The following is a 14,556-nucleotide window of genomic DNA, read 5'->3' as shown; positions in this document are numbered from 1 at the left end:
TCAAACTAATCACGTGTCAGTCTGACTTCATATTATGTCTGGAAAGTGCAGGATGCTGAAAAAGCAAAGAAACAAAAACCCAGCCGACTCCTCTGTATTGTTATGTATATGAAGATTTGTTGCAATTTCACTCCAAGCCAAGATTAATCTAGTCACAGCAGGTGATTACTCCAGGGAAAATTTTTATTCCATCAAGATGATATATTACTTAAAAACACAGCTAATGTTTTCACTACTACAATCAAGGAGGGAAGAAAAAAAAAACAAAACACAATTTCACAGACCTAAGCTCATTTCAAATCCTTTTGCTTTCATGATCTAACATTCTTCCAGGGAACACTGGATAATAAATATGAAAATTTATGCAGCTGAGGGTTATCATTACTGGGTTTTGGTCCACTCAATTCCTTACTTACAGACTTTATATGGAATTTTGTACTGGTTTTAGTCACACAAGTAGCTGACAAAATACGTGACATAAGAACTACCTCTAGTGATACTTAGAACTTGTGTTCTCACCACCAGATACAATTTCCTTCTTGAAGGGATTGTACTGTCATTACCATTAAAAAAACCCAACATTAATAAAACATGTTTGTTCTTCTGGAAGTGCAAATGAAACTCAGTTAAGTGTCTAGAATGCACAAGGAATTCTTGGTCAGAGAGAGTTTGAAATTGAAATGCTTCACACAGAAAGGGATGACTGAAAGCTGAAGTTTAGCAGCACTAAACGTATTTGAGCAAAAAAAGTAGAGTGTTGAGCCATAAAAAACATTTTGCAACTGTCAGTCTTCTTCCAAAATGATACCTAACCAGGCTTTAGAACTACAACAGATGTTTTTTGGACTTTTTTACTCACAGATGATTCCAAAATAAAGACCTTCATCATAGGAACCATTTTTCTCTACTTATTTTGAAAATATCCTGCCCAGGTATGCCCATATTCCTCCTTGCTCTACAGTGACAAGTGGTGGCATACGATTTCACATCATACACAGAAATGACTTCACTCATTTATTGACTTGTGTGGGCTGACATATATCAAAAAGACCATGATGGGTGTTAGAACACAATAATGTGTAACAACAAATCATTTCTAGTTTTATCCTGTTCCACTCAGATCAAGTAAACAAAGACATCTTAGCCAGCAATTAAAAAAAAAAAAGGGAAATTATTTGATGAAATCTTCACAATCCAAACACACTTTCTGTAGGTATCTTATTTCTGCTGACTTTTAAATGTGATTTGGGCGTGATGACAGTTGTCTGGTGCTGTTTTACCTGCACAGAACATGTTGCAGCAATTACACCATCTACAGGAGTTTCAGAGAACGGGTCAAACGTTCGATCTGGTCGTCGCATGAAATCTGGTTTAAGTAGATACCTTATTTCAAGGAAAAAAAAAAAGGAGAAAATTATTCTTGTGTGGAAATTCAAACTGTATTAAATACAAATGAAATGGATGTTCTAGCTTTAAGTAATGAATTGCCCTCCAGCACTGTAAAATACAGACTCTCATTCCAGCTGCAAGTGTGAGAAAGTAAAAGGAAGTATTATGGTTGTCTAGAACACAAATAAATGTTCATCTTCATTTTGAATTACCAGCTACTGAGAGATGAAAGCAACCCTGGATTTCAAGAGAAAAATAAATGTAAAATGATCAAGGACATTTCAAAACAACTGAATGATCCATTTAAAAAATATAGTAAGTTACCATATAATAAAATGTGATTGCTCTCATTGGTTTTAATTCTTTAATTCTGGAAAAACACAGAGGGCTTTTTCAATTTTATTTTTCTAAATGAAGAAGTTCCTCAGAGTCAAGACTCACACAGTAAATTTCAGCTTGAAGCTAATTTTTTCATCATGGTTACGAAACCTTGGGGGGAAACAACTGATAATGTCAGTGCTGACAGATTGTTAATTATAGTGGCATGAAAGGTACTACCACAATAACACTTACAATCTGTCCCTGAGGACTATGCACTGGATCAACATATCAATGAAGCCAATATGTGCTCTGATGAATCAGAATGCAAGGATTCTGCCATCAAAATGAAACAGCAGTTGATCCCAGAAATGCTGTGCTGCACATTACAGAGGTTCTTTCAGTGCTGGAAGAAAATGTTTAACTAGAGGAATCTTGCTAATTCTGCAACCCTGACAGACCAAGCTGCTAGAAGATTAATTTTTATCCACCTCTAGTCTCTCTAGTGAATCAATGGTACACAACGTTATAAAGGTCTAGGTAGAACTCAGAAAGAATCAAAAAATGCTGGAAAAATTCCAGTAGAAAGAATGTCAGTGTTTTCTCCCATTTCTTCATAACATGGTTTCTGTTTAGAAAAATAATACTCCTCACTTTTCTTACATTATAAATGTGAGGGGTTTAATAATTTATTAACTTAAAGTAGGGAACTATCAGAAACATCCTTTATATCTGCTTCCAGCCTGCTGAAATAAAAAGTGGTAAAGATAAGAGTGGCTCAATCTTGTTTCACCAGCATGAAAACTGTAAATCTGAGAAAAAGAGAAGTACACACAAAAGGAAACGTTAAGTTTTTATTTTCATTGTCCTGCACCCTTTATAATGCATATCAAAATATTACCATGCATTATCACTGTAATATCAAAAGATTGATGTATCACTGTAATATCAAAAGACAGGAATTTAGTTAGTAATTTTCCCTGTCCTCCAGAAGAATTAGGCAAAAGTAAAGGTGCTCTTTTACTAGGATTGTGAGTCAAACAAGAAGGAACCATACTCTGCAGTAAAAAAGCTTTGGTTTTCTATTAATTGCATTATTCTGATTGAAATTATAGAGACTGCACCTTTGTCAAACTCAAGAGCCTCTACCTGGAGAGCTCACAACTGTGATAAAGGCATGGAGTGGCCAAGCTCTTTGTGTCCATTCTGCAGATGAGGAATTTTACCAAGCTTCAACTACTCAGACTTTCTTTCTGAAGAAGATTTGCAGCAGTAAAAAGAGTAGTTTCTTCCCAGGATGAGAGTCTGCAGATTTTCTGGACTGTCATTTCCTGTAATTCATCAAACTCCTCCTTTCTCCTGATGTTAATGATCACTCTATTCTATTAAGGTATAAACTCAACGTTTAAAAAAGAAAAATCTATCAGCATCACTTGAGCATCCTTTGTCATGCAAAGGTCGTGAGCAAGAACTTAAGAGAGATGAAACATCTGTTTACTCTGTGAAATTCACACTCCAACTACAGTACACAGATTAAAAAAAAGTTCCCTGTCCAAGCAAATTCAGCAATTCTGTGAACTGTGCGATGAATCTCCACTCTGAGGCATGTCTTCAAAAAAAAGGCTGAGAACAGAAGCTGGAGATGTATTTAAATAACTGTGTATGGTATTCACAATCTTCTTAATTTGCACACAAAGCCTCTTCTATCTCATCTTTAAAAACTGGGCATAATTAAAAAGTGTATTCATTAGAATACCTCCTTACCGGGGATAATTCCCTCTGAATTCTTCTAATTTCTGCTCTTCACCTAGCATCCCATTTTTCTTTTGTAACACATAATTAACAGTGACAAAATTTTATTAAAACCTTATTAAAGGATTCTGCTCCACAGTGACAACAGTTTGAATCATATCACTCACCCGCACGATCCATTGTACTCAAATTTCCCTTGATTCAACTGCATTGCTAAATCTGTCAAGAGACAAAGAAATTACTACCTTTTCTGGTGAATAATGCAGACCATGAACATTCCTTTCTAGAAAATAACACCATTTGTCCAGAATAACGAGTTCAAAATAAAAATTAAATTTAATGCATAAAACCCGCACATCCAAGAAATAAAAGGAAGCAATCAGGAAAAACTTCAGATTTCTTTACAGTAGTAACAGCTTTATCAAGCACACTAAGTCTATGCTGTGCTTAAGAAACAGTCAGTTTGATTCCCTGAAATCAAACAGGCAGAGAAGCAACAGACTGTGATCATTTTACATTTGTGGGATGGGATTTCCATCACCTAACTTTTGGTATCTACAGTACAGATGTCTCCATTTCTGCAGATCACTTGGAATAACAGAGGGATACAGGAGCTTTAACAGGGCAATTAACCTCAGTCTAAGGCAGAATATAAAACATACTAGACAAGACATCCTTGAAGTATGTATTTCTTCATAATGACCACAGACAAGTACCTCTGATGAAGCTCTCTGTTTCCTGATGTTTAAAAGAAGGTGAGATGAATATCACACCAGTTTTCTATGGGCTTAATTCAATAAAATACCACAAACCCAAACCACAGACATCACAGCAGCATTGCTTAGTTTCAACATTTAAATGATGAGTTTTAGTCAATGCATTATTATGGCACCTGTATATAAAGATATACAGTAAACATGTAATAACCTCCCTCTCATCCAACCCTCTCCAGAACCTTGTAAAAATAAAATGCTTTCCTTCAGGTTTCCAATTACACTCAAACAGAATACCATTGTTTACCCATAGCACAGGTATTTTCTTGCCCAGCAGACTCTACCTTCAAAAGGGAACAAGATCTTTTGTGTATGTACTCTTAATATACAAAATATAAGATTCTCATATGCTCATATCACTTATTACTTGCTTTACTGGGCAGCTGTAACTTATTTCCTCAATTATTCTTCAGCTTGACAGCACAACTGGATGATAGAGGATGAATACAGGAAAGTTGTTCACTTCCACTTATACAATTATTACTCTTATTTTGCAGTATAAAGGGGTTGGGAATGACAGGTAGGGGGCAGAAGCAGTGCTAGGAGCAGAGTGAGGTTTGCATTTATCTGCTCCAGCCTCTGTATTATGTGGAGTGCTCTAAAAGCAGTGTATTCCAGTAGAGCCTTCTCCTGCTTCCTCAGCTAGTGAAATCAGGGCACAGCTTTGCAGGACACAACTCAGGTATGATCATTAGGAGTGTCTGCAGTAGCAAAGGCACCGTTCAGGGAGGGGGGAAGCAAGCACAGAAGCAATGCCACGGCTAGAAAAAGGAAATGGGAAAACTGGTCTGTTACAGGTATGATTGAACACATTCCTAGATACAGCAAAAAACTAATCAAAACAACAAAAAGCCTACTCTCACAGTTACACTCACACCTTCACTGAAGAGGAACAATACATCTCCTCTCAGTTTACCCTGTGGAGAGGCATTTACATTCCCTGGCATCATTCTCTCAGCTGGGATCTCAGACCCCCATTCTCTGATACTGAGCACATGACTCTTAATGCTTCACAATGACTGGTCTAGAAATGCATTTGTCACACAGTCATTGCTTTTTACCATCTTAATCTGCACGCTCCATCTTTGCTTTGCAGACATGCACCCAACTGTGCCAAAGCTGTGTTTTGTGAAAGCACTGATTTTTCCTGTAATTAATACATTTTATTAATAAAAACCATTTGTGTGAGAAGTTGTAGTACTCTTATCTTTCCATAAAAGGGGCTGAATTTTCCTTCTGTGTACGGCTTTTTTTATTGCTCCTTGTCTTACGCTTCCGTAATTCCACTCCACTGTGTAATTTAGCCATATGTCTGTTCCCTCAAAAAATGCCAGAAGCAAATCCATGGCATCTGTTTGAGAGTTACTGCCCAAGCCATTCTTTAGGATTGAGGTTCACTGGTCGTTGCTGCCTACCTGGGGTCTGATAGTTCAGTGAGACCATCTGGCAGCCAGCGTTCCAGAAAATTTGAGGCATGTAATTACTGGAATCCACTCGGCCTCCCTTTGGGTATATCCGACTCATTTGTCGTTTGTTATAACTGTAGAATTCATCAAGGAAAATGAAATAAAAACATCATAGAAATGTATAGCCATACCCTGGTGTCTTCAATATTTCCTGTATTAATCTTACTATTTCTCTTTCCACGAGCTGCTTTCCCTTTTCCTTTACAGGCATGGAACACTAAATCTAGAAAGGTACACTGCTTTATTTGCAGCATTGGTAGAGAAGTGGTGTGAGGAGGTGAAAGGATACTTCACAAACTCAATGGCATGAGTCTTCAAATACCCTAGTCCGACTGATTCATTGAAAGAGGACATATTGTGATGAATATTACGTTCTGGGAAGGAAAAACAAGACATTTTAAAACACTTCTGTAATGACTAATCGAAATTCAAAATCATGCACTATACATAAAAGCAGGATATAGCAGATTCTGGTCTCTTTCCCCATTATCTGTTACTCATAGAATCAAATTATACTGGTGAGAAATTTCACGGTTTTCTGACTTTGCTTTTTTCTTTCACTTCCTGGGAAATCAACAAAAGTTTCCTTTTTTGTTTAGGACAAAATTGTTATTCAGAGCGTGTGTTGTGTGGCTAGAAAAGGGAAAACAACATGATAAATGGCCTGGTGAGCAGTATCAGCTGAGTGCTGACCACTGTGACAATCATGCTCACCTTACTGCAGGGAAAGATGAACTGAAAAAAGCAGTTCAGTTGGAAAGGCCTATAGAATAGAATCAACCTCAACAGCTCCATATTCTCCCAGTAATTTAGTGACTCCATGTGGATGACCAATGGAATAACATGCTAACTTCACATTCAAGGCAACAGATCTACAAACATACTGATGGTGGTCATTAAACTAGCAAATATGCCTGTATTTCTAAACTCAGGAAAATGTAGAGATTAAAAAACTACCTAGGATAAGCAAACACTTGTATTTCATTCAACCTTTTATGTTACCTTCTGCTACATCGAAACCTTGAAATTTTACAGGTTGAGCATAGTTGACCATTGTTGATAAATATGGATGTATATTGGTTGTGGCACCTACATATTTGTAAGATGCCATCCACGCTTGTTCATCTTCAACAGTTACTAAACCCTGAAAACACATCAAAAAGAACAATCACTATTTCTGTGTGCAAACCCTACCGTTGGAATTTTCTAATGTGGTACAAAATTATACCCAAATCTGCAGAAAGTTAAAGAAAGGGCAAATTAATACAAGAAAAGTGGAAATTTAATGTCACAAATTAAGGCTTATTTTCTTACTGATATGTGCACCAAAGACTCTCAGTGTTACAGGACACATGCAAGAGGACTGATGACAGAAAAGTTCCTAAGCAGCAGGTAAGTATTATATGAAGTTAGTAGGATAACACTGGGATAAAAGATAAATATTATAACAGACTGAACAATGTTGGGAGAGAATGATCTATTTTTGCCAAATAAATTCCTAAAGTTGTGATTTAATATACATTCGCTGATAGCACCTATGGTGGTGTAATGCATACTTGGCACTCAACATCAGAACATAAATAGGTTTAACTACTAATCTTTACTAACAGGAGACCAAAATGTAGGGATCACAACCTTCACTGGACAAACAAATGTCACAAGACCAACAAGAGACACTGTACCAAGTTCATATTCCTATTCACTTCACCTAATAAAAATCTGAACCCAGCATTCACATAAAGATAAACTCCGTTTATAACAGAATTTCAGAAGTTTTCTACAAGTATCTCATCTGCCAGAAAATCACAACAGGAAGCATTTCTTATTTGGATCTACCTGTCCAACATTTTCCTTTCTGTAAGCCAGTTTGAAACACATTCTTTTCACTGAAATTAAGGAAAAAAAAGATCCCTGTCAATCTAAGCAAACTCCTACATACAGTTTTGGTTGTTCTCCTACCAGTGAACCAGTTACCAAAAAATCTAACCTGTTGTAGGCTGTCAGTGAACTTCTGCTAGGAAGTACTAAGTATAGTCAAAAATTCTTGCAGTACAGCTTTTTATTTTCAGCCTGTAGCTCATGTTTGTCAGAAAGTTCTCCTTCCCTATCTTATCAGGAAATAGTCAATAAGAGGAAGCACTGCAAAGCCCTTTCTCATTAGAGAATAATGCAGCTCACAGAACCTACACTACTGTAACTCATTTACTCAGTGAGATGGGAGAGTCAAGGAAATGTAAAACCACTTGCCAGTATTATGGGTCTGTGCCTCTACCTGTCACACAGTCCAGACACATTTCAAAGAATGAAAACCACTTGAAGTGGAACCATTTATGCCTCGATATAAGATGATTATAGCCACGAGGAACATCATTTTCTGAGTGCATAGAATAGCTGAGTTAGCAGAATGAGTCCAGGTACACATTGTTGTATGTGCATTTTAGACTGAATTAAACTTCCAGCGGCCCATGAAATCAAACTGACACCATATTTTAATGCTGATCACCAGGGCTCAATCCAACTGCTTTTCAGGAATGGGCAGACTGAGGGTTCACAGATCTGTTCCCTAAATATGCCAAAAAGTACATCCCTTTATTAGTAGAAAACAGGTATATTTTTTTATTACTAGATTAATATCTATTAATAGAGTTTAGGTCAAATTCAGGCCAAAGGTTTTCAACTAGTCCTTTTCAGTGTCTTAATTTCTGAAAGGCAAATAACTCAGGAAGAGGTGACCACCCATCTTGTAAAAACCAGGGTTCTCCAATATGCCTCTTGTTGACTGCTCAGAACCACTGACCACATTTGACTATCCTGATCCATTAACACCTACACCAGGATTGATGAACTCCAGGGAAAAGGAAGTCAAAGGAATTATGATGCCTCAGTGCCCTGGCAATGGTATCACAGCTGTATGACTGCATTACTGACACACTAGCTCAATGTTCCAAGACAGTCTACTGGTCATTGATTTTATCTTACTTGCTTGCAGACCCATAATTTTTAGAGTAAATGGGCTGTACTCTGCAATGTTCACAACTTTAAAACTATGAATTAAGAAAGGGGTAAGGATAGAATGTTTCTTAAACTCTACAGAAACAAACTAATGGTTACAACAGCACACGAACCTTTTAGGGGATAGAGAAAACAATGGGGGAAAGTTGATCTCCCTGTTATTTACACCTCACCACTCCTCAAGAAAAGAAGCAGAACCCACTCAGAAAACAACACAGACTGAAACAAAGTGTGGTTAGGAACAGGAGTAGCTTTAATGAGAGAAGAGGAGGAGGAGGACAGCGGAAGGAGGTGGGAAGTGTCTTACAGAAGGGATTCCTGGGAGAAGATAAATGCAGAAGTCCCCAGGGAAAGCAAAAGGAAGAAAAAGAGAGAGGAAAACAAAGTGCAGTCAGGGTAAGGGCAGAGGAAAAAAAAAGAAGCAGGGATGATACATCTCAACACCATTCAAAGAACTGGTTTCCCCGTCAATGACATTTGAGACTGAGATCAGACACTTCTAAGCAGGCAAAAGTCATGCACTTCTGTCTCTTCCCAAATTTTTTGACAGCCCTAAGCCCAGTATAAAACTATAGTCAAAGAAACCCTAGGGTACAAAAGGAGATAGAGTCACTTCCAAAAATACTGTGTAGGTGCAGTAAAACTGAGTGTAAAATTGTTAAACCACTAAGAATGCATGGTAAGTAATATGCATGTTATATAGAAAGCAATAAAATAAACTACATAACATCCTATGTGTCACCTTTTTATTGTTTTCTTGCTCAGAATCTTCAACAGCCTAAGGGAAAAAAAATATATATACATTACCCAAAGAAAAAGCAATAGGAAACACGCACAATAAGGAAAAAATCCTCAAAAAGTTAATTAATTTAGTAAAAAGTATACCCTTTTCCACACCTTCCTGTGTGGCTCATCTCTCCCATAAACTTGCAAAAATTTGTAGTCTCTTTGAAACTTGGGTACACAAGATACGAAACTCAACAGCTGGCTAACAACTGGAATAGGATGAAGGATGCCAGTTAGTTAAGCCCAAAACAGAGCTCTCATTAGATGTTGGGGACAGGAAGTTTTCAGAGAAGAATGAAAGAATAACACCTCCAGACCACACAAAAGATCATCCAATCTGGATATGCAAACTGCAAGGCTCTGAAAACTTAAGGCTGCTGTAAACTGTGCTTGAAATGTCCACATTTGGAAAAGGTCTGACTGCTGTCTGTCTTCAATTACAAGCTACCACTACTAAGAAACTTCAACAGATAAACTGTCTGGGCACTGGATGTAAACTCCTAAAGGATAAAGATCAAGTCACTGATCGGCAAAGAAGCAGAAAAGTTACTCAAGGACATGGTGAGGATGAGTGACTAATCTGGAAACAAAAAACTAATCCTCAAAACAACCACCAAAAATCCCCCAACCAAAACCCAAACCCCGAAACAGTCAGGTAGTTAAGGACCAGCTGACTTTGTAAGTGAAACTGCCCTAAAGCAAAGAAGTTAAATGATACTTCAGGGGAAGGATTCATAGAAGTCCTGAAGAAGCAAAGATGCTGACCTGAAGAGACAGGTAGAAGGCAGGTCTGATATCTCTGATACTGCTGGAGACACGCTGCCAAGGGCAGTCTGTGCTAGGAAGGATTATCCATACCTCTATTTCTATCTGGAGCAAGATCCAAAGGTAGCCAGGCAGGAGAGAAGAAGTGGCCAAAACACTTATATGACAGAGGAGCAGGATCTGATAAGGTACCTTAGCACTCACATGTGGGCTTTTTTTCTGTAGTAAGCAGAAATAACATCTCCAGTACCAGAGCAGGCTTAGATTTCAATTCCAATATTCTGTATCTAATTACCATCAAGTAATATCCAAGTTACTGAGCAGAGACTGATAAACTGTACTAAATCAGGTATAAGTGGAATAAAGGGAACTCTTCCCCTGCCTATTAGCTGTCTGACATAGCCCCACTGCCACACCACCCTACTGGGAAATGACTGTTCTATTTTGCCTTCATTGCTGGAGGTGGAAGGGAGAGTCTGCCCTAAGGAACAATAAAAAATGACAGAGGGAAACCCTGCAATGAAGACACAGAATGCAGCCCTGTAAAAACACCACTGAGAAAGGAATCTGATGTTCCACCTCTTAGAAGGGCTCTGCACCTGAGATGTGAAGCAAAATATCAGAGGCGGGAGCAGGAAACTTCTTGCTGCCTTTAATTCTTGTTGCCTTTAATCAGTATTTTTCATCAAATCCCCCACTTGTACACTGTTTCCCTACATTCTGATCCTGTTTCCTCAATGAACATTCTACCTGAACAAGGAAGGACTATTTTGGGCTACAAAACTGTGTGTTCTCATGAACCTAAAGGTTAAGGGCATCTGGTGAAGATCTCAGGTGTGAATCTTCTGACAACAAGTGCTGTGATGCTTCCACAAAACAGAGTGCCTTTTACACCTGCCTCCATGGGAAGTTTTTCTAAAAAATACAGATAAGAAGCAATCCCACCTTTTTGACACTGATGGCAACAGCTTCTTTTTGACTGTAATCATCGACAGTAAGGTCACTTCCAAATTTGTACTCGGGGTGAGCTTCTTCTTCCTGGTCAGCTGCACAGAAAAGAAAAATGATCAGTGGAGAAAAAACCCACAACAACTGCTGGTTTTGTGCCAGACATGCAACAAATGACAGTTGAATACACAGGTTTGGTTTGGGCATTTTTTAAAAACAGGAATAAAATACAGGGTATTAGATTTCCAAGTGCTATTTAACTGTTTCCAAGTGTAGCAAATTACAGCTAAGGTCAAAGATCCTTAGAGTTTTGGCATGGCAAGAGAAATTTTATTTACTGGATTTTTGAAGTAAGCAGTAATTTGCTTAGAAAAAGCGTAAAAATAAAAAGCCAACAGCCTTGGGAAAATAACAAGATATGATGACAGAGTTCTTTAAATACAGATAAAAGAAAATAGTAGTGTCCAGGTTTCTTGTGTGCGTTGTTACAGTCTCTTTGTGTGCCCCTACTCTAGGGGATCATTTTCATTTGCTTTTAAGGCGATATTCCATTAGAATCTAGGGTACTCAAAGAAGATAAAAAAGCAAAGTAATAGAAAAAAAATACATATCTAATATATGAGAGGACCAAGGGGTAGGCTAAAGCTGGGACATTCACTATGACATGGGTCAAAGTTCCTTGGTTCAGACACTTGCAGGCAATGCATGATTTACTTCTTCTGAAGGTGGACATTTAAACAGACAAGGTGGATCATACCCTAAATATGTCTATTTTTCTGTGCTGGTCATAAATACATTCCATATCATTGGCTCAGAGCAAGACATTTACACTGAAGATACCTGAAGCTTGGCAAGAAAAATCCTATCCCTCAAAAGTATAATGCAATAATCCAACCTGACACAAGTATTAAACACAGTGCCAAAATCTGTTTCCAAAGCAAAGAGCACAGCTTCCCAGGCTCACTCTCACACACACAAAGTGAAAATTTTACTTGGTTGGTGCTCCAACATGACTCCTGAAAAGTAAGGGGAAGTTAAAATTACCACTAGTACCACTAACTAAGCTCATGATCCTACCACAGAGCCAGAAGCAGCTGTGGTGCGTGCCTGGGATGAGATAGTAAGGCTGGAGGTGTGTACAAATAGTCCTGCACAGAGCCCAGACTTACTGCTGCTGGCAGAGACTGCAGGCATGTGGGTAAAGAGCATCCTAACTGCTCATGCCACCCTACTGATTTACCACAGGCAACGTTTGAGAGCCCTTCTCCATGAAACCCTCACCGCTTTCTATTTCCTCTTCATTATCATCCTCTAGGATATTAGGAGCAGCAGTTTCCCCAGCCTCCATCATCTTTTTCAGAGCATCAAGCTGTTCTGTTAATATGAGAAATAAAATTAAATTAGTCATGGCATGAACAGTATGTAGCACAAAGAAGTACAAGAGAACAATCATAAATGATTCTCGGATCCCGAGAGCTACTTTTGTTTAATGAGTTCTCTAAGTTTTCAGTTAGTAATAAAATTTTACGGAGTAAAGAGCATCAATAAACAAACACTGTTGTTAGACCTGAAGAGTGGTCAAGTAAGGGCTGTATCCAAAGCTCACTCAAGTTAAGAAATATATTTCACGGAATCACAGAATCAATTATGTTGGAAAAGACCTGAGACAGAGTCCAACCGATGACCAAACACCACCATGGCAACAAGACCAGGGCACCAAGTGCCATGTCCAGTCTTTCCTTAAACACCTCCAGGGACAGCGACTCCACCACCTCCCTGGGCAGTCCATTCCAGTGTCTAGCCACCCTTTCTGTGAAGAAATTCCTCTTAAATTTCCATAGACTTCAAAGATCTTTGGAGCAAGCATATTACTTCTTCAAAGAATAAATAGACAGCTGTCTCTTCGGGGCTTGATCCATGCAAATGGAGGCAAAGTGCTCGGATTTTCATTGTATTCCCATGTGCATTTCAGTTAGACAGGATGAAATGCCACACCATGTATGACTGAAGTCAGTGCAAGGTCTGCATGCTTATCTTTGAATGGAGGAGGACCAGGGTTTATCATTACAGCCATACTGGAAACTAATATAGCAGCATTACTATTACTGAAAGAAGATAAATATCAGAACTGGCAACAACAGCAAGAAGAGCAATTTGAAATTCCATTTAATTTCATGCTTATCCTGGAAAAACACAGCAATGCAAACATGCCAGTGCAGGCAGAATTTACAAGAGATTCTATCTGTGCTGTATTTTAGCTCCACCAGCAGTCTGATAAAAGTCCCAGGATTACATTCCCAGGTCTATCTATGCCTTTGCTGCATGCTGATATCAAGGCCCAGACTTTGACACTAGTATGAAACACAAGGGCAAACAAAATGTCATTTACATATAATTCATATGCTTCCAACATTAAAGTATAAGCAATTTGGAAACTTCAGTAACAAAGTCCTTTTGTAGCGAGCTGGATTTTTGTTTATGTAATATTTGACAAGCTTTACTTACTTTTTTCTACTTCAGGTTTCAGCCTTTTATTCTTTATGAGAATCTTTCTTTTGAGGTCATTAGGAGATGGCAAGGCTTTACCCGGATCAAGCTGTAAAACAATTTAAAGAAAAGGCTTAATAACAGCTATTTGGCCCATCTGTATCACTATTTGGGATTTTGACTTTAGGACAGAAATAGTAAGGGGCAGTGAACAAGCAGTGCCACCTCAGGCACAACCCCAGGATCTAGTGTGACTGTAGTTATATGGTCTCCTCTGCTTCTTCCCTATCCCATGGGAAAGCTGTGCTCAGGTAAATGCTGCTGGTCTCCAGCCTGTGCCACCCTCAGCTGCACTGGTCAAAACATTTTCTCCTCTCTCCTGCTTAGCAGGGGGCATGGATGTGACCTGCAACTCCTCATCAGAACACACTTCCTACTTTCCCTCCCTCCCTTGGTTCACACACAGTCACAGTTTAGCCCGTTATTCGATCTCTAAGTCGGTCACCTTTTATGGTCCCTTCGAGATGTAATAGTGCAAGTGAGGGAGCTCACACACACTTACAGAGTGGAAAAGGACTGGCACTGGTGAACAGAAAACTACCCAGTAGCCAGGTAATGAGGACTAGTTTTGCCAGTATGGTCACAGGGTCACATCTTTGTGAAAGGTAAGGGGTGAGTTTCACATACTCAAGGAAATACTACTAAAAGGTTTGTTCCAGGTTGGGAAAGAAGAAAATACATTATTGAGAAAAGAGAAAAAGTACAAAATCCTCTAATTTAAGCCCTCTCACAAAACTGAGGTTAAGAAACAGTGATTTCTGTATAGTAATTAGCAACCTCTCCGCCTCAGGCTTGCTAAG

At 38.5% G+C, this 14,556-nt stretch overlaps 1 protein-coding gene across 7 annotated transcripts in view; it reads right to left on the bottom strand.

Moving 5' to 3' along the window:
- The window catches only part of PLCB4 (phospholipase C beta 4), a 188,133-nt gene that overhangs the window by 38,131 nt on the left and 135,446 nt on the right, over nt 1-14,556 (bottom strand). For 5 of the 7 annotated variants that reach the window (XM_027653842.1, XM_027653845.1, XM_027653841.1 and 2 more), the window contains 9 exons: nt 13,715-13,805; nt 12,491-12,583; nt 11,207-11,307; nt 9,453-9,488; nt 6,701-6,842; nt 5,988-6,072; nt 5,648-5,772; nt 3,627-3,678; nt 1,281-1,383 (listed from right to left, as the gene is read on the bottom strand). In XM_027653842.1, coding sequence (XP_027509643.1) covers nt 1,281-1,383; nt 3,627-3,678; nt 5,648-5,772; nt 5,988-6,072; nt 6,701-6,842; nt 9,453-9,488; nt 11,207-11,307; nt 12,491-12,583; nt 13,715-13,805 — 828 coding nt within the window. The remainder of the gene's footprint in view (nt 1-1,280; nt 1,384-3,626; nt 3,679-5,647; nt 5,773-5,987; nt 6,073-6,700; nt 6,843-9,452; nt 9,489-11,206; nt 11,308-12,490; nt 12,584-13,714; nt 13,806-14,556) is intronic. The other 2 variants (XM_027653844.1, XM_027653846.1) reach the window with 1 other exon arrangement.

Source organism: Corapipo altera, unplaced genomic scaffold, assembly GCF_003945725.1.
Source record: "Corapipo altera isolate COAL_440 unplaced genomic scaffold, ASM394572v1 70, whole genome shotgun sequence".
Classification (NCBI taxonomy): Eukaryota; Metazoa; Chordata; class Aves; order Passeriformes; family Pipridae; genus Corapipo; species Corapipo altera.
This window is presented reverse-complemented; position numbering and strand designations above follow the sequence as displayed.